Source organism: Lissotriton helveticus, chromosome 5_1, assembly GCF_964261635.1.
Source record: "Lissotriton helveticus chromosome 5_1, aLisHel1.1, whole genome shotgun sequence".
In the NCBI taxonomy this organism is placed as follows: Eukaryota; Metazoa; Chordata; class Amphibia; order Caudata; family Salamandridae; genus Lissotriton; species Lissotriton helveticus.
In genome coordinates, this window is record NC_136065.1 from 1,337,948,579 (window position 1) to 1,337,974,679 (window position 26,101).

Here is a 26,101-nt window from a genome sequence, read left to right on the forward strand (position 1 = left end):
GACAGGTCCCAAAGTACGCAAATCCACAGCCATCCAGGGAATGTCACCCAGCATGCATGTAACATCAGCACGTCTGGCAGTCACATGCAACTAATGAGTATCCACTTACCCTCACAGGTGGCGCAGAAAGCTGTACCTGCCACTGTAGGGGGTGACGATGGCAGTGAGGGGGCTTCAAGCGTCAGCAGCCAATCTGCAACACTAGTCCCGCCACTTAGGCGCAGCACCAGGGCAACGCCTGGTACAGGTGCCCCGGAGGAGGATGAGCCTCAGAGGCGGCTGGGCATAACGCGCAGGAGGCACACTTGACTCTGCCCGAAAAACACAGGCACAGGCTGACTATAAGCCTGCCATGTACTTGCACACTGCAGTATGGAGGAATACTGTTGGTTGTAAATAGTTGTACAGATTACCTTTTTCTTGTGAATTAAACAAATATATTTATTTTGCTGCACACATTAGCCTTGTGTGATCATTACATTTTGCATGCAATTGTGATATGTGGGGTGGGGGTAGAGGGTGGGCTAGAAATTGTTCGCTGTGATGTGGTTGCGACGTCTGTGGCCTTCAGCTGGGTTCTCCCCGCGTGCATGGTGCGCATGTGCTGGTGGCCGGTCGTCCCCTTCTGATTCACTGCCTGAGATCTCAACAGGTATCCGGCGCTTGGTTGCAATGTTATGAAGCATTGCACAGACAGCCACAATGCGGCAGCAGGCAGCAGGACTGTAATACATGGCCCCACCTGTCTTGTGCAGTATACGGAACCTGCTCTTGAGCAGGCCAAATGTCCTTTCTATACAGTTCCTTGTCCGGATGTGCGCAACATTGTAGCACCGTTGCTGAGGTGTGGCAGGGTTGAGGTAAGGGGTCAGGAGGTATTCACGTAGGGCGTAGCCACTGTCACCTGAATGAGAGGAGCAGATGTTGATTGCCTGTGCAGCGCTGTGCCTTCATTGCAATGTGACATTGTCGACAAAGTGTACTTACCAAGTAGGTGTCCTTCCCCAAACTCTCCCCTGAGCAGTCGTGTGTGGAGTCCGCTGTGCCTGAAGATAAAGGAGTCATGGGTACTCCCTGGGTACTGGGCGACAATGTCAGTGATGATGGTCTTGGCATTGCAGACCATCTGTATGTTGAGGGAGTGGTAGGACTTCCTGTTGCGGAACATATACTCCGTGGCAGCTGGTGGGCAGATGGCGACGTGGGTACAGTCTATGCAGCCGAGGACATGGGGAAAATGGGCTACATTGTAAAATTGAAGTTTAGTCAGGTCCAATTCCTGTTGGCTCGTGGGAAATGTGATGTGGCGGTGGAGCTGGGTGAGCATGGCGTCAACGAAAGTGTGGAGGCAGCGTGACATGGTGGGCTGGGATATCCCCCCAGCAGCCGCTACTATGCCCTGGAAACTGCCGGAGGCCAGGAGGTGCAGGCTGCACAATACCTGCACATGTGTAGGCACCGAATTGTTCCGCCTTGTTGGGTGCTGCATGAGGGGGTCAAGTTCATGTATCAGCCAGATGATCATTTCCCCATTCAGCCTGTATTTAGCATATATCTGTTCTCTGGTTTGGCCCAGCAAGGTGACCCGCTGCCGGTAAATCCTTTCCTGCCTCATGCGTCTCCTCCGTGCTGCTCGCTGTAGCCTTCGCCGCCTCACCACCATGTACATTCCTGGCATTGTGGAACGCCTAATGCTGCTGCTGAATGTCCTTATGTGTGATTGGTCAGGCCTGGACCTGTTGGTGATTGGCCAACTGTTTTTCAAATTTTTGTTAATCATGGCTTTTATGGTTACCACCTGCTTTGAGTTGTCCTTAATTTGCGCCGCGCTAAATTGCGATTTTGGGGTTTTCCGCTATTGTATATTTTTCATGAATGCCGATTGAGAATATATTGCGTTTCGCTATTCATTTCGCAGATTCCGTGGTTGGTCGCTATTTCCGTATCGCTAATGCGCGACTACCGGGACTCTGCGACTATTATAGCGTAATCGCAATTTTAATCGCTATTCTGTGTTTGCGAATTCGCTATTTTGTACTTGAATGCCGATTCCGTGTTTTGCACCCGCAATTGCATTTTCGCAGCCATTGCGGGCGCTATTTCGCTTCATGAATCAGGCTGTATGTTGCCATGCTCTAATAACTGTGTAACCTTTGTAACGATGTAACCTGTAACTACGATCTGATGCTCATGTAAAGCGCTCTGATACCTCCGGGTCTAGCCAGCGCTATATAAAACCTTTCAAATAAAGAATCCAGGAGTGTTCTGATGAGTCTGTCTGAAGGTAAAATTTGCATAATTGTTGCAAGCCTTTATACAGGGGAATTCCCTGACCCACACCTAAAACTGGTACTGGTCAGTTCTTACCCTTACCCTAGGTTTCTAGGTTTAGCTCCAAACTGTCTTGGATGACAAAAGGCAGGGCATGCCTGGTGTCACTTTCCTTTGTGCATAGTGCAGGAAAGGAACCATTTGAAGTGTAATAAGACTAGGAACGGCTCCTCAACAGCCATTCTGTCACGAAGACCTACCCCTCTTACACCTAGGCCTTCTTGGTTTCCATGTCTGGGATTAATACACAAACCCCAATACCCGAGCCATTCACAGTCAAATGACGCAGGACACTGAAAGGCAGGGTGGCATTTTTTAAATTGTAACTTAAAATACGATGTCCCCATTAAAGAGGATTTTAAATTACATTTTATTTGAGCATAAACATCACTTTCTCTATCTGTTTCCAAGCGGAAGTCAGCATGTTCAGTGTTTTTCACGGTCAGGGCATCTAAAACATAAAAATATGTCCTTTTATTTTTTAAATACCAAGCACCTAGCCCTGTGAGCCTTTAGGGACTACCTTAGGGGTCACCTATGTATATTAAAAAGGAAGGTTAGGATTTTGCCAGACTTATATGGCAGCTTAAAACTACACTACAGGCTATGTGTTTTACTTCAGTGGGTGGCACAATGAGTGCTGCAGCCCCCTAGCAGCATTTAATTTACAGGGCGGGGATACATTTAATATCATGTGCTATGGACTTGCAAGTAAAATTAATGTACAAATCAGGCGTAGACCAATTGTACCATGTTTTTGGAAGAGAGCACATGCACTTTACCCCTGGTAAGCAATAAAAAAGCCAACAACAATGGGTTCATCAAAGAAAGGCAGAAATCTGGGATGCCCCTGCAGAAAGGGCCAGGTCCAACACTCCTCTATAATCTATCTTTCATATAACAAGGAAGGATTGTGATATATAAAGTTCCATCATCCTTTCGCCCTCAGCAGCCCTGTGACAGAAGGCATTCTCTGAGTTTGCATAGGAACCTAATGCCCTGTGAGAAGACATGCAGGGGGTAATGGTTGTTCCTCTGAAGGTCCCCATAGAACCCCAGTGAGCACTTGAGAGGGGTACATACTGAAGCAATATATTCAAAACTAGGCGTCTACTGCTTTTCTTAGCATGGTCATGGCCACTCCTAGAACCAAAAACTTTAAACTCACTGAACTATCCTATGGCCTTTGCCCACCTTTAAGTCACTTGAGGATAAGAGGTATCCTAAGACATTTCTTCCTTTTCTAACTTTCTTTTTTCTCTTTCTCTTTCCTTTTTTTCCTTTCCTTTCTGTCTTCTTCTTCCCAGGTCACCAACACTCACTCCGCAAGCAAATGACAGGAAATGTCCATCACAATTCTGCCACTGTCAACACAGCACTCCAGACACCCAGGCCTTATGATCCTGTAGAACAGGTAAGCCGGGCTGGTTGGCGCTCCATGCTAGGGACTGGATTTCCTGTGTTAGCATGGAGCTTTGCATGACTTGCATCCAGGTGATAGTGAACTTTGGAGGAACATGTTGAAAAGCGTTCTACACTTCTGATATGTATGGTAGTATACATAGGAGTATATGAGTATAAGTATAGGTTTTCGTTGTGCGTATGAAAGAAAACTGAAAATAAACGGCCTGAAAGGATCTCTGCATTTGCAGTATTACTACTTTATAATGATTAGACAGAGCAGTGTAGCAGTATGTTGTAAGTCTTTTATATGTATGGTAGTACATTCAGCAGCAATAGGCTTGAGCAGAGTACGGTACTTCCTATTTACATGTGACTGCACGTCAATAATTAGAGGCTGGAAGGCGCTTAGTGTTTCTTGTAATTGCATATCAGATGTCCGGCAGACTGGAAGAAGGCTCTGCTCTTCTTCTATTGTAACAGGAGCATGTCTAGTTGGAACAGATTGGTAGGAGCTCTGAGTTCCTTCTCTTGGTATAGTAGCATGTGTAGGAAGGAAATACTTGAGAAGTGTTTTGCAGTTCTTGTATCTACATAGTAGCATGTCCAGGAGCAAAAGGGTGGGTGAACTCCTGCATCCTCTGGAAGCTTGCATGGGAGAAACAAGACAGTTGTTTCTCAACTTTCTAGTACTTCATTGTAGTAGCCCTAAGAGAAATAGGCTGGATGTTCCCCGGAATCCAACTATCCTTTTGGAAGTATGCCTGGGAGGACCAGTACAAAAGGGGGTGGTGATGGACGGAGCATCTGAATCAATCAAACACTCACACCCAGTCAAAAGATCTGGGTTTAATCCATCACCGTTCTTTAGCCCACTCTGCCACCCCAGTTCAGACATGGCTATATGCAAATCAGTCTGACCCTGTGCCTCATGGGAACAGTCCAGCCCGAACTGCCAAGCCATGTCTTCCCTGGACCGTAAACAAGCTTCCGAGGACCGGTTTCTGGCATTCCAGCCGTCTTCAGCCCGGCTTGCTTGAATACAGTGGCAAAGTGAGCAAGGGACTCACGTCTGAGCATACCCTGCCACACTTATGGCGGCCAAAAGCAGTACAAAAGGGGGTGGTGATGGACGGAGCATCTGAATCAATCAAACACTCACACCCAGTCAAAAGATCTGGGTTTAATCCATCACCGTTCTTTAGCCCACTCTGCCACCCCAGTTCAGACATGGCTATATGTAAATCAGTCTGACACTGTGCCTCATGGGAACAGTCCAGCCCGAACTGCCAAGCCATGTCTTCCCTGGACCGGAAACAAGCTTCCGAGGACCGGTTTCTGGCATTCCAGCCGTCTTCAGCCCGGCTTGCTTGAATCCAGTGGCAAAGTGAGCAAGGGACTCACGTCTGAGCATACCCTGCCACACTTAAGGCGGCCAAAAAAAGAACAAAAGGGGGTGGTGATGGACGGAGCATCTGAATCAATCAAACACTCACACCCAGTCAAAAGTTCTGGGTTTAATCCATCACCGTTCTTTAGCCCACTCTGCCACCCCAGTTCAGACATGGCTATATGCAAATCAGTCTGACCCTGTGCCTCATGGGAACAGTCCAGCCCGAACTGCCAAGCCATGTCTTCCCTGGACCGGAAACAAGCTTCTGAGGACCGGTTTCTGGCATTCCAGCCGTCTTCAGCCCGGCTTGCTTGAATCCAGTGGCAAAGTGAGCAAGGGACTCACGTCTGAGCATACCCTGCCACACTTATGGCGACCAAAAAAAGAACAAAAGGGGGTGGTGATGGACGGAGCATCTGAATCAATCAAACACTCACACCCAGTCAAAAGATCTGGGTTTAATCCATCACCGTTCTTTAGCCCACTCTGCCACCCCTGTTCAGACATGGCTATATGCAAATCAGTCTGACCCTGTGCCTCATGGGAACAGTCCAGCCCGAACTGCCAAGCCATGTCTTCCCTGGACCGGAAACAAGCTTCTGAGGACCGGTTTCTGGCATTCCAGCCGTCTTCAGCCCGGCTTGCTTGAATCCAGTGGCAAAGTGAGCAAGGGACTCACGTCTGAGCATACCCTGCCACACTTATGGGGGCCAAAAGCAGTACAAAAGGGGGTGGTGATGGACGGAGCATCTGAATCAATCAAACACTCACACCCAGTCAAAAGATCTGGGTTTAATCCATCACCGTTCTTTAGCCCACTCTGCCACCCCAGTTCAGACATGGCTATATGCAAATCAGTCTGACCCTGTGCCTCATGGGAACAGTCTAGCCCGAACTGCAAAGCCATGTCTTCCCTGGACCGGAAACAAGCTTCCGAGGACCGGTTTCTGGCATTCCAGCCGTCTTCAGCCCGGCTTGCTTGAATCCAGTGGCAAAGTGAGCAAGGGACTCACGTCTGAGCATACCCTGCCACACTTATGGCGGCCAAAAAAAGAACAAAAGGGGGTGGTGATGGACGGAGCATCTGAATCAATCAAACACTCACACCCAGTCAAAAGATCTGGGTTTAATCCATCACCGTTCTTTAGCCCACTCTGCCACCCCAGTTCAGACATGGCTATATGCAAATCAGTCTGACCCTGTGCCTCATGGGAACAGTCCAGCCCGAACTGCCAAGCCATGTCTTCCCTGGACCGGAAACAAGCTTCCGAGGACCGGTTTCTGGCATTCCAGCCGTCTTCAGCCCGGCTTGCTTGAATCCAGTGGCAAAGTGAGCAAGGGACTCACGTCTGAGCATACCCTGCCACACTTATGGCGGCCAAAAGCAGTACAAAAGGGGGTGGTGATGGACGGAGCATCTGAATCAATCAAACACTCACACCCAGTCAAAAGATCTGGGTTTAATCCATCACCGTTCTTTAGCCCACTCTGCCACCCCAGTTCAGACATGGCTATATGCAAATCAGTCTGACCCTGTGCCTCATGGGAACAGTCCAGCCCGAACTGCCAAGCCATGTCTTCCCTGGACCGGAAACAAGCTTCCGAGGACCGGTTTCTGGCATTCCAGCCATCTTCAGCCCGGCTTGCTTGAATCCAGTGGCAAAGTGAGCAAGGGACTTACGTCTGAGCATACCCTGCCACACTTATGGCGGCCAAAAGCAGTACAAAAGGGGGTGGTGATGGACGGAGCATCTGAATCAATCAAACACTCACACCCAGTCAAAAGATCTGGGTTTAATCCTTCACCGTTCTTTCGCCCACTCTGCCACCCCAGTTCAGACATGGCTATATGCAAATCAGTCTGACCCTGTGCCTCATGGGAACAGTCCAGCCCGAACTGCCAAGCCATGTCTTCCCTGGACCGGAAACAAGCTTCCGAGGACCGTTTCTGGCATTCCAGCCGTCTTCAGCCCGGCTTGCTTGAATCCAATGGCAAAGTGAACAAGGGACTCATGTCTGAGCATACCCTGCCACACTTATGGCGGCCAAAAGCAGTACAAAAGGGGGTGGTGATGGACAGAGCATCTGAATCAATCAAACACTCACACCCAGTCAAAAGATCTGGGTTTAATCCATCACCGTTCTTTAGCCCACTCCGCCACCCCAGTTCAGACATGGCTATATGCAAATCAGCCTGACCCTGTGCCTCATGGGAACAGTCCAGCCCGAACTGCCAAGCCACGTCTTCCCTGGACCGGAAACAAGCTTCCGAGGACCGGTTTCTGGCATTCCAGCCGTCTTCAGCCCGGCTTGCTTGAATCCAGTGGCAAAGTGAGCAAGGGACTCACGTCTGAGCATACCCTGCCACACTTATGGCAGCTAAAAGCAGTACAAAAGGGGGTGGTCATGGACGGAGCATCTGAATCAATCAAACACTCACACCAAGTCAAAAGATCTGGGTTTAATCCATCACCGTTCTTTAGCCCACTCTGCCACCCCAGTTCAGACATGGCTATATGCAAATCAGTCTGACCCTGTGCCTCATGGGAACAGTCCAGCCCGAACTGCCAAGCCATGTCTTCCCTGGACTGGAAACAAGCTTCCGAGGACCGGTTTCTGGCATTCCAGCCGTCTTCAGCCCGGCTTGCTTGAATCCAGTGGCAAAGTGAGCAAGGGACTCACGTCTGAGCATACCCTGCCACACTTATGGCGGCCAAAAAAAGAACAAAAGGGGGTGGTGATGGACGGAGCATCTGAATCCATCAAACACTCACACCCAGTCAAAAGATCTGGGTTTAATCCATCACCGTTCTTTAGCCCACTCTGCCACCCCAGTTCAGACATGGCTATATGCAAATCAGTCTGACCCTGTGCCTCATGGGAACAGTCCAGCCCGAACTGCCAAGCCATGTCTTCCCTGGACCGGAAACAAGCTTCCGAGGACCGGTTTCTGGCATTCCAGCCGTCTTCAGCCCAGCTTGCTTAAATCCAGTGGCAAAGTGAGCAAGGGACTCACGTCTGAGCATACCCTGCCACACTTATGGTGGCCAAAAGCAGTACAAAAGGGGGTGGTGATGGACGGAGCATCTGAATCAATCAAACACTCACACCCAATCAAAAGATCTGGGTTTAATCCTTCACCGTTCTTTCGCCCACTCTGCCACCCCAGTTCAGACATGGCTATATGCAAATCAGTCTGACCCTGTGCCTCATGGGAACAGTCCAGCCCGAACTGCCAAGCCATGTCTTCCCTGGACCGGAAACAAGCTTCCGAAGACCGGTTTCTGGCATTCCAGCCGTCTTCAGCCCGGCTTGCTTGAATCCAGTGACAAAGTGAGCAAGGGACTCACGTCTGAGCATACCCTGCCACACTTATGGCGGCCAAAAGCAGTACAAAAGGGGGTGGTGATGGACGGAGCATCTGAATCAATCAAACACTCACACCCAGTCAAAAGATCTGGGTTTAATCCATCATCGTTCTTTAGCCCACTCTGCCACCCCAGTTCAGACATGGCTATATGCAAATCAGTCTGACCCTGTGCCTCATGGGAACAGTCCAGCCCGAACTGCCAAGCCATGTCTTCCCTGGACTGGAAACAAGCTTCCGAGGACCGGTTTCTGGCATTCCAGCCGTCTTCAGCCCGGCTTGCTTGAATCCAGTGGCAAAGTGAGCAAGGGACTCACGTCTGAGCATACCCTGCCACACTTATGGTGGCCAAAAGCAGTACAAAAGGGGGTGGTGATGGACGGAGCATCTGAATCAATCAAACACTCACACCCAGTCAAAAGATCTGGGTTTAGTCCATCACCGTTCTTTAGCCCACTCTGCCACCCCAGTTCAGACATGGCTATATGCAAATCAGTCTGACCCTGTGCCTCATGGGAACAGTCCAGCCCGAACTGCCAAGCCATGTCTTCCCTGGACTGGAAACAAGCTTCCGAGGACCGGTTTCTGGCATTCCAGCCGTCTTCAGCCCGGCTTGCTTGAATCCAGTGGCAAAGTGAGCAAGGGACTCACGTCTGAGCATACCCTGCCACACTTATGGTGGCCAAAAGCAGTACAAAAGGGGGTGGTGATGGACGGAGCATCTGAATCAATCAAACACTCACACCCAGTCAAAAGATCTGGGTTTAATCCATCACCGTTCTTTAGCCCACTCTGCCACCCCAGTTCAGACATGGCTATATGCAAATCAGTCTGACCCTGTGCCTCATGGGAACAGTCCAGCCCGAACTGCCAAGCCATGTCTTCCCTGGACCGGAAACAAGCTTCCGAGGACCGGTTTCTGGCATTCCAGCCATCTTCAGCCCGGCTTGCTTGAATACAGTGGCAAAGTGAGCAAGGGACTCACGTCTGAGCATACCCTGCCACACTTATGGCGGCCAAAAGCACTACAAAAGGGGGTGGTGATGGACGGAGCATCTGAATCAATCAAACACTCACACCCAGTCAAAAGATTTAGGTTTAATCCATCACCGTTCTTTAGCCCACTCTGCCACCCCAGTTCAGACATGGCTATATGCAAATCAGTCTGACCCTGTGCCTCATGGGAACAGTCCAGCCCGAACTGCCAAGCCATGTCTTCCCTGGACCGGAAACAAGCTTCCGAGGACCGGTTTCTGGCATTCCAGCCATCTTCAGCCCGGCTTGCTTGAATCCTGTGGCAAAGTGAGCAAGGGACTCACGTCTGAGCATACCCTGCCACACTTATGGCGGCCAAAAGCAGTACAAAAGGGGGTGGTGATGGACGGAGCATCGGAATCAATCAAACACTCACACCCAGTCAAAAGATCTGGGTTTAATCCATCACCGTTCTTTAGCCCACTCTGCCACCCCAGTTCAGACATGGCTATATGTAAATCAGTCTGACCCTGTGCCTCATGGGAACAGTCCAGCCCGAACTGCCAAGCCATGTCTTCCCTGAACCGGAAACAAGCTTCCAAGGACCGGTTTCTGGCATTCCAGCCGTCTTCAGCCCGGCTTGCTTGAATCCAGTGGGAAAGTGAGCAAGGGACTCACGTCTGAGCATACCCTGCCACACTTATGGCGGCCAAAAGCAGTACAAAAGGGGGTGGTGATGGACGGAGCATCTGAATCAATCAAACACTCACACCCAGTCAAAAAATCTGGGTTTAATCCATCACCGTTCTTTAGCCCACTCTGCCACCCCAGTTCAGACATGGCTATATGCAAATCAGTCTGACCCTGTGCCTCATGGGAACAGTCCAGCCCGAACTGCCAAGCCATGTCTTCCCTGGACCGGAAACAAGCTTCCGAGGACTGGTTTCTGGCATTCCAGCCGTCTTCAACCCGGCTTGCTTGAATCCAGTGGCAAAGTGAGCAAGGGACTCACGTCTGAGCATACCCTGCCACACTTATGGCGGCCAAAAGCAGTACAAAAGGGGGTGGTGATGGACGGAGCATCTGAATCAATCAAACACTCACACCCAGTCAAAAGATCTGGGTTTAATCCATCACCGTTCTTTAGCCCACTCAGCCACCCCTGTTCAGACATGGCTATATGCAAATCAGTCTGAACCTGTGCCTCATGGGAACAGTCCAGCCCGAACTGCCAAGCCATGTCTTCCCTGTACCGGAAACAAGCTTCCGAGGACCAGTTTCTGGCATTCAGGCCGTCTTCAGCCCGGCTTGCTTGAATCCAGTGGCAAAGTGAGCAAGGGACTCACGTCTGAGCATACCCTGCCACACTTATGGCGGCCAAAAGCAGTACAAAAGGGGGTGGTGATTTACGTAGCATCTGAATCAATCAAACACTCACACCCAGTCAAAAGATCTGGGTTTAATCCTTCACTGTTCTTTCGCCCACTCTGCCACCCCAGTTCAGACATGGCTCTATGCAAATCAGTCTGACACTGTGCCTCATGGGAACAGTCCAGCCCGAACTGCCAAGCCATGTCTTCCCTGGACCGGAAACAAGCTTCTGAGGACCGGTTTCTGGCATTCCAGCCGTCTTCAGCCCGGCTTGCTTGAATCCAGTGGCAAAGTGAGCAAGGGACTCACGTCTGAGCATACCCTGCCACACTTATGATGGCCAAAAGCAGTACAAAAGGGGGTGGTGATGGACGGAGCATCTGAATCAATCAAACACTCACACCCAGTCATAAGATCTGGGTTTAGTCCATCACCGTTCTTTAGCCCACTCTGCCACCCCAGTTCAGACATGGCTATATGCAAATCAGTCTGACCCTGTGCCTCATGGGAACAGTCCAGCCCGAACTGCCAAGCCATGTCTTCCCTGGACTGGAAACAAGCTTCCGAGGACCGTTTTCTGGCATTCCAGCCGTCTTCAGCCCGGCTTGCTTGAATCCAGTGGCAAAGTGAGCAAGGGACTCACGTCTGAGCATACCCTGCCACACTTATGGTGGCCAAAAGCAGTACAAAAGGGGGTGGTGATGGACGGAGCATCTGAATCAATCAAACACTCACACCCAGTCAAAAGATCTAGGTTTAATCCATCACCGTTCTTTAGCCCACTCTGCCACCCCAGTTCAGACATGGCTATATGCAAATCAGTCTGACCCTGTGCCTCATGGGAACAGTCCAGCCCGAACTGCCAAGCCATGTCTTCCCTGGACCGGAAACAAGCTTCCGAGGACCGGTTTCTGGCATTCCAGCCATCTTCAGCCCGGCTTGCTTGAATACAGTGGCAAAGTGAGCAAGGGACTCACGTCTGAGCATACCCTGCCACACTTATGGCGGCCAAAAGCAGTACAAAAGGGGGTGGTGATGGACGGAGCATCTGAATCAATCAAACACTCACACCCAGTCAAAAGATTTAGGTTTAATCCTTCACCGTTCTTTCGCCCACTCTGCCACCCCAGTTCAGACATGGCTATATGCAAATCAGTCTGACCCTGTGCCTCATGGGAACAGTCCAGCCCGAACTGCCAAGCCATGTCTTCCCTGGACCGGAAACAAGCTTCCGAAGACCGGTTTCTGGCATTCCAGCCGTCTTCAGCCCGGCTTGCTTGAATCCAGTGACAAAGTGAGCAAGGGACTCACGTCTGAGCATACCCTGCCACACTTATGGCGGCCAAAAGCAGTAAAAAAGGGGGTGGTGATGGACGGAGCATCTGAATCAATCAAACACTCACACCCAGTCAAAAGATCTGGGTTTAATCCATCATCGTTCTTTAGCCCACTCTGCCACCCCAGTTCAGACATGGCTATATGCAAATCAGTCTGACCCTGTGCCTCATGGGAACAGTCCAGCCCGAACTGCCAAGCCATGTCTTCCCTGGACTGGAAACAAGCTTCCGAGGACCGGTTTCTGGCATTCCAGCCGTCTTCAGCCCGGCTTGCTTGAATCCAGTGGCAAAGTGAGCAAGGGACTCACGTCTGAGCATACCCTGCCACACTTATGGTGGCCAAAAGCAGTACAAAAGGGGGTGGTGATGGACGGAGCATCTGAATCAATCAAACACTCACACCCAGTCAAAAGATCTGGGTTTAGTCCATCACCGTTCTTTAGCCCACTCTGCCACCCCAGTTCAGACATGGCTATATGCAAATCAGTCTGACCCTGTGCCTCATGGGAACAGTCCAGCCCGAACTGCCAAGCCATGTCTTCCCTGGACTGGAAACAAGCTTCCGAGGACCGGTTTCTGGCATTCCAGCCGTCTTCAGCCCGGCTTGCTTGAATCCAGTGGCAAAGTGAGCAAGGGACTCACATCTGAGCATACCCTGCCACACTTATGGTGGCCAAAAGCAGTACAAAAGGGGGTGGTGATGGACGGAGCATCTGAATCAATCAAACACTCACACCCAGTCAAAAGATCTGGGTTTAATCCATCACCGTTCTTTAGCCCACTCTGCCACCCCAGTTCAGACATGGCTATATGCAAATCAGTCTGACCCTGTGCCTCATGGGAACAGTCCAGCCCGAACTGCCAAGCCATGTCTTCCCTGGACCGGAAACAAGCTTCCGAGGACCGGTTTCTGGCATTCCAGCCATCTTCAGCCCGGCTTGCTTGAATACAGTGGCAAAGTGAGCAAGGGACTCACGTCTGAGCATACCCTGCCACACTTATGGCGGCCAAAAGCAGTACAAAAGGGGGTGGTGATGGACGGAGCATCTGAATCAATCAAACACTCACACCCAGTCAAAAGATTTAGGTTTAATCCATCACCGTTCTTTAGCCCACTCTGCCACCCCAGTTCAGACATGGCTATATGCAAATCAGTCTGACCCTGTGCCTCATGGGAACAGTCCAGCCCGAACTGCCAAGCCATGTCTTCCCTGGACCGGAAACAAGCTTCCGAGGTCCGGTTTCTGGCATTCCAGCCATCTTCAGCCCGGCTTGCTTGAATCCTGTGGCAAAGTGAGCAAGGGACTCACGTCTGAGCATACCCTGCCACACTTATGGCGGCCAAAAGCAGTACAAAAGGGGGTGGTGATGGACGGAGCATCGGAATCAATCAAACACTCACACCCAGTCAAAAGATCTGGGTTTAATCCATCACCGTTCTTTAGCCCACTCTGCCACCCCAGTTCAGACATGGCTATATGTAAATCAGTCTGACCCTGTGCCTCATGAGAACAGTCCAGCCCGAACTGCCAAGCCATGTCTTCCCTGAACCGGAAACAAGCTTCCGAGGACCGGTTTCTGGCATTCCAGCCGTCTTCAGCCCGGCTTGCTTGAATCCAGTGGGAAAGTGAGCAAGGGACTCACGTCTGAGCATACCCTGCCACACTTATGGCGGCCAAAAGCAGTACAAAAGGGGGTGGTGATGGACGGAGCATCTGAATCAATCAAACACTCACACCCAGTCAAAAAATCTGGGTTTAATCCATCACCGTTCTTTAGCCCACTCTGCCACCCCAGTTCAGACATGGCTCTATGCAAATCAGTCTGACACTGTGCCTCATGGGAACAGTCCAGCCCGAACTGCCAAGCCATGTCTTCCCTGGACCGGAAACAAGCTTCTGAGGACCAGTTTCTGGCATTCAGGCCGTCTTCAGCCCGGCTTGCTTGAATACAGTGGCAAAGTGAGCAAGGGACTCACGTCTGAGCATACCCTGCCACACTTATGGCGGCCAAAAGCAGTACAAAAGGGGGTGGTGATGGACGGAGCATCTGAATCAATCAAACACTCACACCCAGTCAAAAGATTTAGGTTTAATCCATCACCGTTCTTTAGCCCACTCTGCCACCCCAGTTCAGACATGGCTATATGCAAATCAGTCTGACCCTGTGCCTCATGGGAACAGTCCAGCCCGAACTGCCAAGCCATGTCTTCACTGGACCGGAAACAAGCTTCCGAGGACCGGTTTCTGGCATTCCAGCCATCTTCAGCCCGGCTTGCTTGAATCCTGTGGCAAAGTGAGCAAGGGACTCACGTCTGAGCATACCCTGCCACACTTATGGCGGCCAAAAGCAGTACAAAAGGGGGTGGTGATGGACGGAGCATCGGAATCAATCAAACACTCACACCCAGTCAAAAGACCTGCGTTTAATCCATCACCGTTCTTTAGCCTACTCTGCCACCCCAGTTCAGACATGGCTATATGCAAATCAGTCTGACCCTGTGCCTCATGGGAACAGTCCAGCCCGAACTGCCAAGCCATGTCTTCCCTGGACCGGAAACAAGCTTCCGAGGACCGGTTTCTGGCATTCCAGCCGTCTTCAGCCCGGCTTGCTTGAATCCAGTGGGAAAGTGAGCAAGGGACTCACGTCTGAGCATACCCTGCCACACTTATGGCGGCCAAAAGCAGTACAAAAGGGGGTGGTGATGGACGGAGCATCTGAATCAATCAAACACTCACACCCAGTCAAAAAATCTGGGTTTAATCCATCACCGTTCTTTAGCCCACTCTGCCACCCCAGTTCAGACATGGCTATATGCAAATCAGTCTGACCCTGTGCCTCATGGGAACAGTCCAGCCCGAACTGCCAAGCCATGTCTTCCCTGGACCGGAAACAAGCTTCCGAGGACCGGTTTCTGGCATTCCAGCCGTCTTCAACCCGGCTTGCTTGAATCCAGTGGCAAAGTGAGCAAGGGACTCACGTCTGAGCATACCCTGCCACACTTATGGCGGCCAAAAGCAGTACAAAAGGGGGTGGTGATGGACGGAGCATCTGAATCAATCAAACACTCACACCCAGTCAAAAGATCTGGGTTTAATCCATCACCGTTCTTTAGCCCACTCAGCCACCCCTGTTCAGACATGGCTATATGCAAATCAGTCTGACCCTGTGCCTCATGGGAACAGTCCAGCCCGAACTGCCAAGCCATGTCTTCCCTGGACCGGAAACAAGCTTCCGAGGACCGGTTTCTGGCATTCAGGCCGTCTTCAGCCCGGCTTGCTTGAATCCAGTGGCAAAGTGAGCAAGGGACTCACGTCTGAGCATACCCTGCCACACTTATGGCGGCCAAAAGCAGTACAAAAGGGGGTGGTGATGGACGGAGCATCTGAATCAATCAAACACTCACACCCAGTCAAAAGATCTGGGTTTAATCCTTCACTGTTCTTTCGCCCACTCTGCCACCCCAGTTCAGACATGGCTCTATGCAAATCAGTCTGACACTGTGCCTCATGGGAACAGTCCAGCCCGAACTGCCAAGCCATGTCTTCCCTGGACCGGAAACAAGCTTCTGAGGACCGGTTTCTGGCATTCCAGCCGTCTTCAGCCCGGCTTGCTTGAATCCAGTGGCAAAGTGAGCAAGGGACTCACGTCTGAGCATACCCTGCCACACGTATGGCGGCCAAAAGCAGTACAAAAGGGGGTGGTGATGGACGGAGCATCTGAATCAATCAAACACTCACACCCAGTCAAAAGATCTGGGTTTAATCCATCACCGTTCTTTAGCCCACTCTGCCACCCCAGTTCAGACATGGCTATATGCAAATCAGTCTGACCCTGTGCCTCATGGGAACAGTCCAGCCCGAACTGCCAAGCCATGTCTTCCCTGGACCGGAAACAAGCTTCCGAGGACCGGTTTCTGGCATTCCAGCCGTCTTCAGCCCGGCTTGCTTGAATCCAGTGGCAAAGTGAGCAAGGGACTCATGTCTGAGCATACCCTGCCACACTTATGGCAGCTAAAAGCAGTACAAAAGGGGGTGGTGATGGACGGAGCATCTGAATCAATCAAACACTCACACCCAGTCAAAAGATCTGGGTTTAATCCATCACCGTTCTTTAGCCCACTCTGCCACCCCAGTTCAGACATGGCTATATGCAAATCAGTCTGACCCTGTGCCTCATGGGAACAGTCCAGCCCGAACTGCCAAGCCATGTCTTCCCTGGACCGGAAACAAGCTTCAGAGGACCGGTTTCTGGCATTCCAGCCGTCTTCAGCCCGGCTTGCTTGAATCAAGTGGCAAAGTGAGCAAGGGACTCACGTCTGAGCATACCCTGCCACACTTATGGCGGCCAAAAGCAGTACAAAAGGGGGTGGTGATGGACGGAGCATCGGAATCAATCAAACACTCACACCCAGTCAAAAGATCTGGGTTTAATCCATCACCGTTCTTTAGCCCACTCTGCCACCCCAGTTCAGACATGGCTATATGCAAATCAGTCTGACCCTGTGCCTCATGGGAACAGTCCAGCCCGAACTGCCAAGCCATGTCTTCCCTGGACCGGAAACAAGCTTCCGTGGACCGGTTTCTGGCATTCCAGCCGTCTTCAGCCCGGCTTGCTTGAATCCAGTGGCAAAGTGAACAAGGGACTCATGTCTGAGCATACCCTGCCACACTTATGGCGGCCAAAAGCAGTACAAAAGGGGGTGGTGATGGACGGAGCATCTGAATCAATCAAACACTCACACCCAGTCAAAAGATCTGGGTTTAATCCATCACCGTTCTTTAGCCCACTCAGCCACCCCAGTTCAGACATGGCTATATGCAAATCAGTCTGACCCTGTGCCTCATGGGAACAGTCCAGCCCGAACTGCCAAGCCATGTCTTCCCTGGACCGGAAACAAGCTTCCGTGGACCGGTTTCTGGCATTCCAGCCGTCTTCAGCCCGGCTTGCTTGAATCCAGTGGCAAAGTGAACAAGGGACTCATGTCTGAGCATACCCTGCCACACTTATGGCGGCCAAAAGCAGTACAAAAGGGGGTGGTGATGGACGGAGCATCTGAATCAATCAAACACTCACACCCAGTCAAAAGATCTGGGTTTAATCCATCACCGTTCTTTAGCCCACTCAGCCACCCCAGTTCAGACATGGCTATATGCAAATCAGTCTGACCCTGTGCCTCATGGGAACAGTCCAGCCCGAACTGCCAAGCCATGTCTTCCCTGGACCGGAAACAAGCTTCCGAGGACCGGTTTCTGGCATTCAGGCCGTCTTCAGCCCGGCTTGCTTGAATCCAGTGGCAAAGTGAGCAAGGGACTCACGTCTGAGCATACCCTGCCACACTTATGGCAGCTAAAAGCAGTACAAAAGGGGGTGGTGATGGACGGAGCATCTGAATCAATCAAACACTCGCACCCAGTCAAAAGATCTGGGTTTAATCCATCACCGTTCTTTAGCCCACTCTGCCACCCCAGTTCAGACAGGGCTATATGCAAATCAGTCTGACCCTGTGCCTCATGGGAACAGTCCAGCCCGAACTGCCAAGCCATGTCTTCCCTGGACGGGAAACAAGCTTCCGAGGACCGGTTTCTGGCATTCCAGCCGTCTTCAACCCGGCTTGCTTGAATCCAGTGGCAAAGTGAGCAAGGGACTCACGTCTGAGCATACCCTGCCACACTTATGGCGGCCAAAAGCAGTACAAAAGGGGGTGGTGATGGACGGAGCATCTGAATCAATCAAACACTCACACCCAGTCAAAAGATCTGGGTTTAATCCATCACCGTTCTTTAGCCCACTCTGCCACCCCAGTTCAGACATGGCTATATGCAAATCAGTCTGACCCTGTGCCTCATGGGAACAGTCCAGCCCGAACTGCCAAGCCATGTCTTCCCTGGACCGAAAACAAGCTTCCGAGGACCGGTTTCTGGCATTCCAGCCGTCTTCAGCCCGGCTTGCTTGAATCCAGTGGCAAAGTGAGCAAGGGACTCACGTCTGAGCATACCCTGCCGCACTTATGACGGCCAAAAGCAGTACAAAAGGGGGTGGTGATGGACGGAGCATCTGAATCAATCAAACACTCACACCCAGTCAAAAGATTTGGGTTTAATCCATCAGAGTTCTTTAGCCCACTCTGCCACCCCAGTTCAGACATGGCTATATGCAAATCAGTCTGACCCTGTGCCTCATGGGAACAGTCCAGCCCGAAATGCCAAGCCATGTCTTCCCTGGACCGGAAAAAAGCTTCCGAGGACCGGTTTCTGGCATTCCAGCCGTCTTCAGCCCGGCTTGCTTGAATCCAGTGGCAAAGTGAGCAAGGGACTCACGTCTGAGCATACCCTGCCACACTTATGGCAGCTAAAAGCAGTACAAAAGGGGGTGGTGATGGACGGAGCATCTGAATCAATCAAACACTCACACCCAGTCAAAATATCTGGGTTTAATCTATCACCGTTCTTTAGCCCACTCTGCCACCCCAGTTCAGACATGGCTATATGCAAATCAGTCTGACCCTGTGCCTCATGGGAACAGTCCAGCCCGAACTGCCAAGCCATGTCTTCCCTGGACCGGAAACAAGCTTCCGAGGACCGGTTTCTGGCATTCCAGCCGTCTTCAGCCCGGCTTGCTTGAATCCAGTGGCAAAGTGAGCAAGGGACTCACGTCTGAGCATACCCTGCCACACTTATGGCGGCCAAAAGCAGTACAAAAGGGGGTGGTGATGGACGGAGCATCTGAATCAATCAAACACTCACACCCAGTCAAAAGATCTGGGTTTAATCCATCACCGTTCTTTAGCCCACTCTGCCACCCCAGTTCAGACATGGCTATATGCAAATCAGTCTGACCCTGTGCCTCATGGGAACAGTCCAGCCCGAACTGCCAAGCCATGTCTTCCCTGGACCGAAAACAAGCTTCCGAGTACCGGTTTCTGGCATTCCAGCCGTCTTCAGCCCGGCTTGCTTGAATCCAGTGGCAAAGTGAGCAAGTGACTCACGTCTGAGCATACCCTGCCACACTTATGGCGGCCAAAAGCAGTACAAAAGGGGGTGGTGATGGACGGAGCATCTGAATCAATCAAACACTCACACCCAGTCAAAAGATTTGGGTTTAATCCATCACCGTTCTTTAGCCCACTCTGCCACCCCAGTTCAGACATGGCTATATGCAAATCAGTCTGACCCTGTGCCTCATGGGAACAGTCCAGCCCGAACTGCCAAGCCATGTCTTCCCTGGACCGGAAACAAGCTTCCGAGGACCGGTTTCTGGCATTCCAGCCGTCTTCAGCCCGGCTTGCTTGAATCCAGTGGCAAAGTGAGCAAGGGACTCACGTCTGAGCATACCCTGCCACACTTTTGGCGGGCAAAAGCAGTACAAAAGGGGGTGGTGATGGACGGAGCATCTGAATCCATCAAACACTCACACCCAGTCAAAAGATCTGGGCTTAATCCATCACCGTTCTTTAGCCCACTCTGCCACCCCAGTTCAGACATGGCTATATGCAAATCTGTCTGACCCTGTGCCTCATGGGAACAGTCCAGCCCGAACTGCCAAGCCATGTCTTCCCTGGACAGAAAACAAGCTTCCGAGGACCGGTTTCTGGCATTCCAGCTGTCTTCAGCCCGGCTTGCTTGAATCCAGTGGCAAAGTGAGCAAGGGACTCACGTCTGAGCATACCCTGCCACACTTATGGCGGCCAAAAGCAGTACAAAAGGGGGTGGTGATGGACGGAGCATCTGAATCAATCAAACACTCACACCCAGTCAAAAGATTTGGGTTTAATCCATCACCGTTCTTTAGCCCACTCTGCCACCCCAGTTCAGACATGGCTATATGCAAATCAGTCTGACCCTGTGCCTCATGGGAACAGTCCAGCCCGAACTGCCAAGCCATGTCTTCCCTGGACCGGGAACAAGCTTCCGAGGACCGGTTTCTGGCATTCCAGCCATCTTCAGCCCGGCTTGCTTGAATCCTGTGGCAAAGTGAGCAAGGGACTCACGTCTGAGCATACCCTGCCACACTTATGGCGGCCAAAAGCAGTACAAAAGGGGGTGGTGATGGACGGAGCATCTGAATCAATCAAACACTCACACCCAGTCAAAAGATCTGGGTTTAATCCATCACCGTTCTTTAGCCTACTCTGCCACCCCAGTTCAGACATGGCTATATGCAAATCAGTCTAACCCTGTGCCTCATGGGAACAGTCCAGCCCGAACTGCCAAGCCATGTCTTCCCTGGACCGGAAACAAGCTTCCGAGGACCGGTTTCTGGCATTCCAGCCGTCTTCAGCCCGGCTTGCTTGAATCCAGTGGCAAAGTGAGCAAGGGACTCACGTCTGAGCATACCCTGCCACACTTATGGCAGCCAAAAGCAGTACAAAAGGGGGTGGCGATGGACGGAGCATCTGAATCAATCAAACACTCACACCTAGTCAAAAGATCTGGGTTTAATCTATCACCGTTCTTTAGCCCACTCTGCCACCCCAGTACAGACATGGCTATATGCAAATCAGTCTGACCCTGTGCCTCATGGGAACAGTCCAGCCCGAACTGCCAAGCCATGTCTTCCCTGGACCGGAAACAAGCTTCCGAGGACCGGTTTCTGGCATTCCAGCCGTCTTCAGCCCGGCTTGCTTGAATCCAGTGGCAAAGTGAGCAAGGGACTCACGTCTGAGCATACCCTGCCACACTTATGGCGGCCAAAAGCAGTACAAAAGGGGGTGGTGATGGACGGAGCATCTGAATCAATCAAACACTCACACCTAGCTCACTTGGCCACTGGATTCAAGATAGCCTGTCTGATGAGGATTATGAATCCGAAACCGGTCCCAGGATGCTTGTTTCCGGTCCATGGAAGACATGGCTTGGCAGTTCGGGCTGTACTGTTCCCATGAGGCACAGGGTCAGACTGATTTGCATTTAGCCATGTCTGAAATGGGGTAGCTGAGTGGGCTAAAGAATGGTGGTGGATTAAACCCAGATCAGTTGACTGGGGGTGAGTGTTTGATTTGCTCAAACGCTCCGTCCATCATCCCCTTTTGTTTTGCCTGGGAGGAACAGACTGGCTGCTCCCAGGATTCCAAGTGAGAAACAGACTCACCCAGATTTCAAGTCTTCTTTTTGTAGCATGCCTGGGGGAGGAACAGGTTGGATGTTCCCTGGATTCCCAATGTCTCTATGTTGGAATTACTTGGAGAAACAGACTGGTTGGAGACCACCAGGGCCAGTCTAGGAACAGCAACCAGCCCTGCTCAATTTGCTATTGAGAAGCACTGCTCCCTCTTTTCTTTGTTACAGGGGGGAGATATTGCAGCATTGCTGCAAAACCGGCCCCTAGTAACAAAACCAGCCACCATGGGTACAAAACAACCCCCACCCCTTCTACCGACTGGGAAAACACACGGTGCCCACTACGGCCCGCTCGTGGAAACCACAAAAGCCACATGTCCGTGCGGTAGCATGAACTTGATGTGCCAAACTAGAGAAACTATGGATTTCCTTTTTTCGTATAATAGTATACCTAATCAGAACAGGTTGGTTGTGTGTGGCCCTGTAGCTTAACTCTGGTGTACCCCAAAGTTCACCTTCTTGAACCTATTATCTTACCATTCAGGTGCCTTCTTTCAGCCCTGATCCAAGTCCTTTATCACTTTTATTGTCTGCTTACACTTTTACATTTCCCTCTGTAAGAAAAATTCAGAACAGATAAATTACAGTTAAAAATGAAACCCATGAAATTAAGCCTAAATGCACCAACCAGTCAGCCATCATGGCTGACTCTGCCTCTCCTGAGCCTGCACCCATGGAGCCAATGAGCTTCTATTTTTCTCAAACGATGCAGCAGTTAGCATATTTGAGAAAATATATTTCAACATGTCATTGCTCACTTGCTCTAAAATACTTTTAAGGCATAGATGATGTAGGCACACAGGACCCTGAACTTTTGACACCCTAAATGTTAGCTACCTCAACAGAACGCCCAGAATTCGATTAATTTGAGACAGTGTTAAGCCTCAATTTCATGAGGCAATATGTTCCTAAAGTAAGGCACCTCCCAAACCATTAAAATATCAGGAAATAATCAATTAGCTGAAAGGGACAACTCAATAACTGAGTTCTAGATCAGCAAATTCAAAAGATGCCGTACAGAATAACTACCACGAAGGATCTTGGCAAATAGAGAAGGGCAATATCAAAATGTTATAAGTCCCAAGCGGGCAGCAAAATAAATTAAGGGAGAAATGGACGGCATCACAAGCAGCACAGGAAAGTGTTCCAGGAAAGTTTTCTGGTTCACACCCAAACTGGAGGGTTTTTATACATTTTTGCATATTAAATCAGTAAAACTACATAATCATTGTGGTGTAATCAAATGTGTTACCTTCACATCAAATCAGAGCACAGTTTTATTAAGCATGATATTGCCTTAGCACCTAAGCACTCCATGAATATCATTACAGTGATTCTGGCCTACTCTAAGCGAATGCCATCTGGAGATGGTTGAATAAAGTAGATATATGAAAAACAGCAAGCTATTATGAATTTATTGGGTACAGTGAGCTAGTGGAAGGACCTTGGAATAAGTTGCAGGTTTGTGACCAAGCTGGGGAGATTCATCAAGAACATCAGCAAAAAGAGTGAAAGTTGAAATAAACAAACATCACTCTGCTTGACTGTGTGCTGTTGAAATAACGAACAGTGAAATTAACTCTAGGTAAGCATCCATTTTGAAAACCATGGCTGCTAGGCCCAAATTTATCCCAGAAAAACACACTTCTACACATCATAAGATTTTTTTTTATAGACAATAGTACTATATCAGTATGCACATGTATAATTGAATGTAAAACCACATTCTACACGTTGTTAATAATGCACAAAAACATGAATGCACAAAAATCCTCAACAACCTCATTACACCTAGTTTTAACACACTGATAATAGATGTTAATAATATTTTGCCAAATCAATGGAAGACATTTTGTCAGCCTTGGAAGCATATAACAAGATATCTTCACTAGGTGTATTAACAATGATTAATTTCAGTAGCTCAAAAGACAGGTTTAAAGGAGATTGATCTCTCATTATGGCCTGTTCTGGAGCACTGGTACCTGTCAGAAGAGTGTCTTATGGAAAGAAGGCAGGAACTGAATATGAGAAAGGTGAGGAAAGGAGAGAGGCGGGCAAGATATGAGAAGGTAAGTAAACCATGAACAAAGGATGAAAAGGGCGGTGATAGAGTAAGAAATGCAAAAAAAGGGAACAAAGAGGGAGGAAGGGGAAGAAAAGTTAGAAGCAAGGATATGAAGGAGAGGTTGGTAGTAAGGCTAGAAAAGAAGATCAGAAATAACTGAGAATATGTATGTAGATGGAAGGAATGGAGTTAAATGACAAAAGACAGAAAAGAGTGACTAAGTAATTATTAGGTTGCCTACTTTTTAACAAGGTAATCATTGTGTGTGATTTTGAGCAAATCACTTTTTGTGCACCTCCTTGTGCACCAATTCTGCCAATGCCTAGGTTCACTTGAGTTGAGGAGTACTTAGAAGCAGAATGGACAATAGTATTTGGCCAATTTTTAAAATATATTTATAGAATCATACTTGTTGGTGCTGGTTAAATAGAGAGGAGTTATCTTTGGCTAATTTTTAGGTGTAAACTTAACCAAGATCTCTTGATTTTCCTAAATGTATAAGTACTTCTCATTGGAGACTTTCAGCCAACCCTCCTTATCTACGTGTATGCTACTGTGACATTCACATTCTTCTTCTGCCCACTACAGCATTTAGCATGGGGTCAGCCTGCTTCAGCCAATGGCCCTTTCTACAAAGAGCACACCCAATGCAATGTGTGCTTTTAGATGCCCAACAATATGTTGTTTCTTTTAGCCACTGTTTTTAATTTAAATTGATGCAGGTCTACTAGCTTGACCAGCAATAATGTTTCTCAAAAACCATAGCAAAACCACAGCATTGCAAAAGCCAGAAGGTTGGCAGCCAATGCAAGACAGGTTGGCCTTGCCAATTCATGTTTTCATTTTCAGACACACAGAGTGAGTAGACAGCAATAGTGATTAAACATTACCGTTGGAAGCTGTGTGTGGATCATTTCAAAGAGCAATCCATAGCCTTACCTTAATAAACAGACCGGTAATATGCTGCTCATGGAAGCCCAATGGTGTTAGCACTGTGTTTTATTGGTCTGCACCTATCTTAAACTCAGACACAACACTTGGGCCCAGGACAGGCCTGGTGATTCATCTATTTCCCCAGGTGGCTACAATCTAGGAGGCTGCTTTCAAAGCAAAATGAGCTGCCAGGGCCCACCCTGGCCCCATGTGGCCCCATTCTAGTTGCTACTTCCTGCAGTGTGGGCCTGATGTAAAACATTATAACAGGGCTTGTTTTGGTTTCCAGTTGGCCCTGCTTAGGCTTTTGCCTTCACTGTATTCATAGCCCACTCCTCTCTCACTACCATCCTTTAACATTGAAGCAACTTGGATTATTCGTCCCATAACGAGTGTGGGTTAGTGGCTGACTATAGTGCTCAGCTGTGGAACTCTAGAGGGAATGCCCTGAGTCTGCTACACAATAGGGAATCATAAGCAGTTGCAGCTGGCGCAGGAAAGAGGGGTAAGGAGTAGTGGGGGAGAGTCGGGTTGGGGGAAGATGACAGATGACAGATTCGTTAAAATTGAATACAAAAATTAATAAAACCACTTACCTTGCACTCGCAGCATCGCTGACTTGGCGATGCGGCGAGCGCAATGTTAGAGTTTTTTTTAAAATGTCATTTAAACTAATCCATTGTCTATCGACTCCCCCTCCAGCCTGCCCCACACCTACCCCACCCCACCGCCACACCAATCTAGCCTGTGCCGGCCGCCACTGATCATAAGCCCGACCACAGATCTCCCTATTCTTGCTTCTCCGCATTCACAATCACATGTTTGCCCATGGACACATATCCACTTGTCTCTTAACACTAGACTGGTCTTTCAACGCCACTCTACTTCCATTTGCCATATTGTTTCCTGTTCCTTCCTTCATACTCCTGTATCTGCAACTCTCATGTTTATTCCATGCCTTCTAGGTATGCACAGTAAGACCGTATCATGTATGTCTATCAGCCTACATCTAAGGCTACAAATCCTTCTCATTAACTTTCATTATATTCTCTTTAAGCTTTCCAGAACTGGCAGTGCCCACCAGCTTCCCCTGGAGAATGGAACTGAAGACTCCGAATGGGACTTTGAGTTGCTGGGAAGCCAGGTTTCCAGCCACAACAAACAGGGAACTGAATTATCTTCTAACACCCCTGCTACTGACCATCTCATCACACAGGTAAGGCTGGTCCTGTGATGCCAAGAGCACAGCTTTCTTGCTGGGAGCAGGTAGGGCGTGTAGTCCGGAATATCAAGTAGCCACAATATTGTAGCCATAATATTGTAATCAAAATATTGAAAACTAAAATATCGAGGAGGTAGGTGCATCTAAGGAAGTATAGATTTACTATGCTTAACTCCACGTCTACATATTTTGAAGAAATATATATTATTAATAATATATATGTAATTAGGTACAGAATATCTATACAGACTTACCTGTTGATATTTGGGTCCTCGATTTTTTGGTCATAATGTTGCGGCAGCCTGTTATTCTATTCTCAGCATGTTGGCTCTGCAACCAGGTAGGTCCAATGCCATTAAAACCTGAGGCTGAGGGTTCCAAACAACACCCACTGAACAACCAAACCACCCAGCAAAGGAGGACATTTTCTTGAGACTGCATGGGCGGCACATACTAAGCCCTATCACTCTTGCCAAGTCCATGATTCACAAACTCACAGACTTTACATCTGCAGAATGACAATATACAAAGTATACATTTCGAGCTTGAAATTACTTTCTGACTTATAAAATGCCCTTTGTGACTAA

The 26,101-nt window shown here is 49.5% G+C and overlaps 1 protein-coding gene across 2 annotated transcripts in view; it reads left to right on the forward strand.

Moving 5' to 3' along the window:
* CACNA1S (calcium voltage-gated channel subunit alpha1 S) overlaps positions 1 to 26,101 on the forward strand; it is a 488,710-nt gene that overhangs the window by 460,118 nt on the left and 2,491 nt on the right. Inside the window, exons 42-43 of one of the 2 annotated variants that reach the window (XM_078644201.1) lie at positions 3,639 to 3,745; positions 25,350 to 25,508. In XM_078644201.1, the coding sequence (XP_078500327.1) occupies positions 3,639 to 3,745; positions 25,350 to 25,508 (266 nt within the window). The remainder of the gene's footprint in view (positions 1 to 3,638; positions 3,746 to 25,349; positions 25,509 to 26,101) is intronic. The other variant, XM_078644202.1, reaches the window with a different exon arrangement.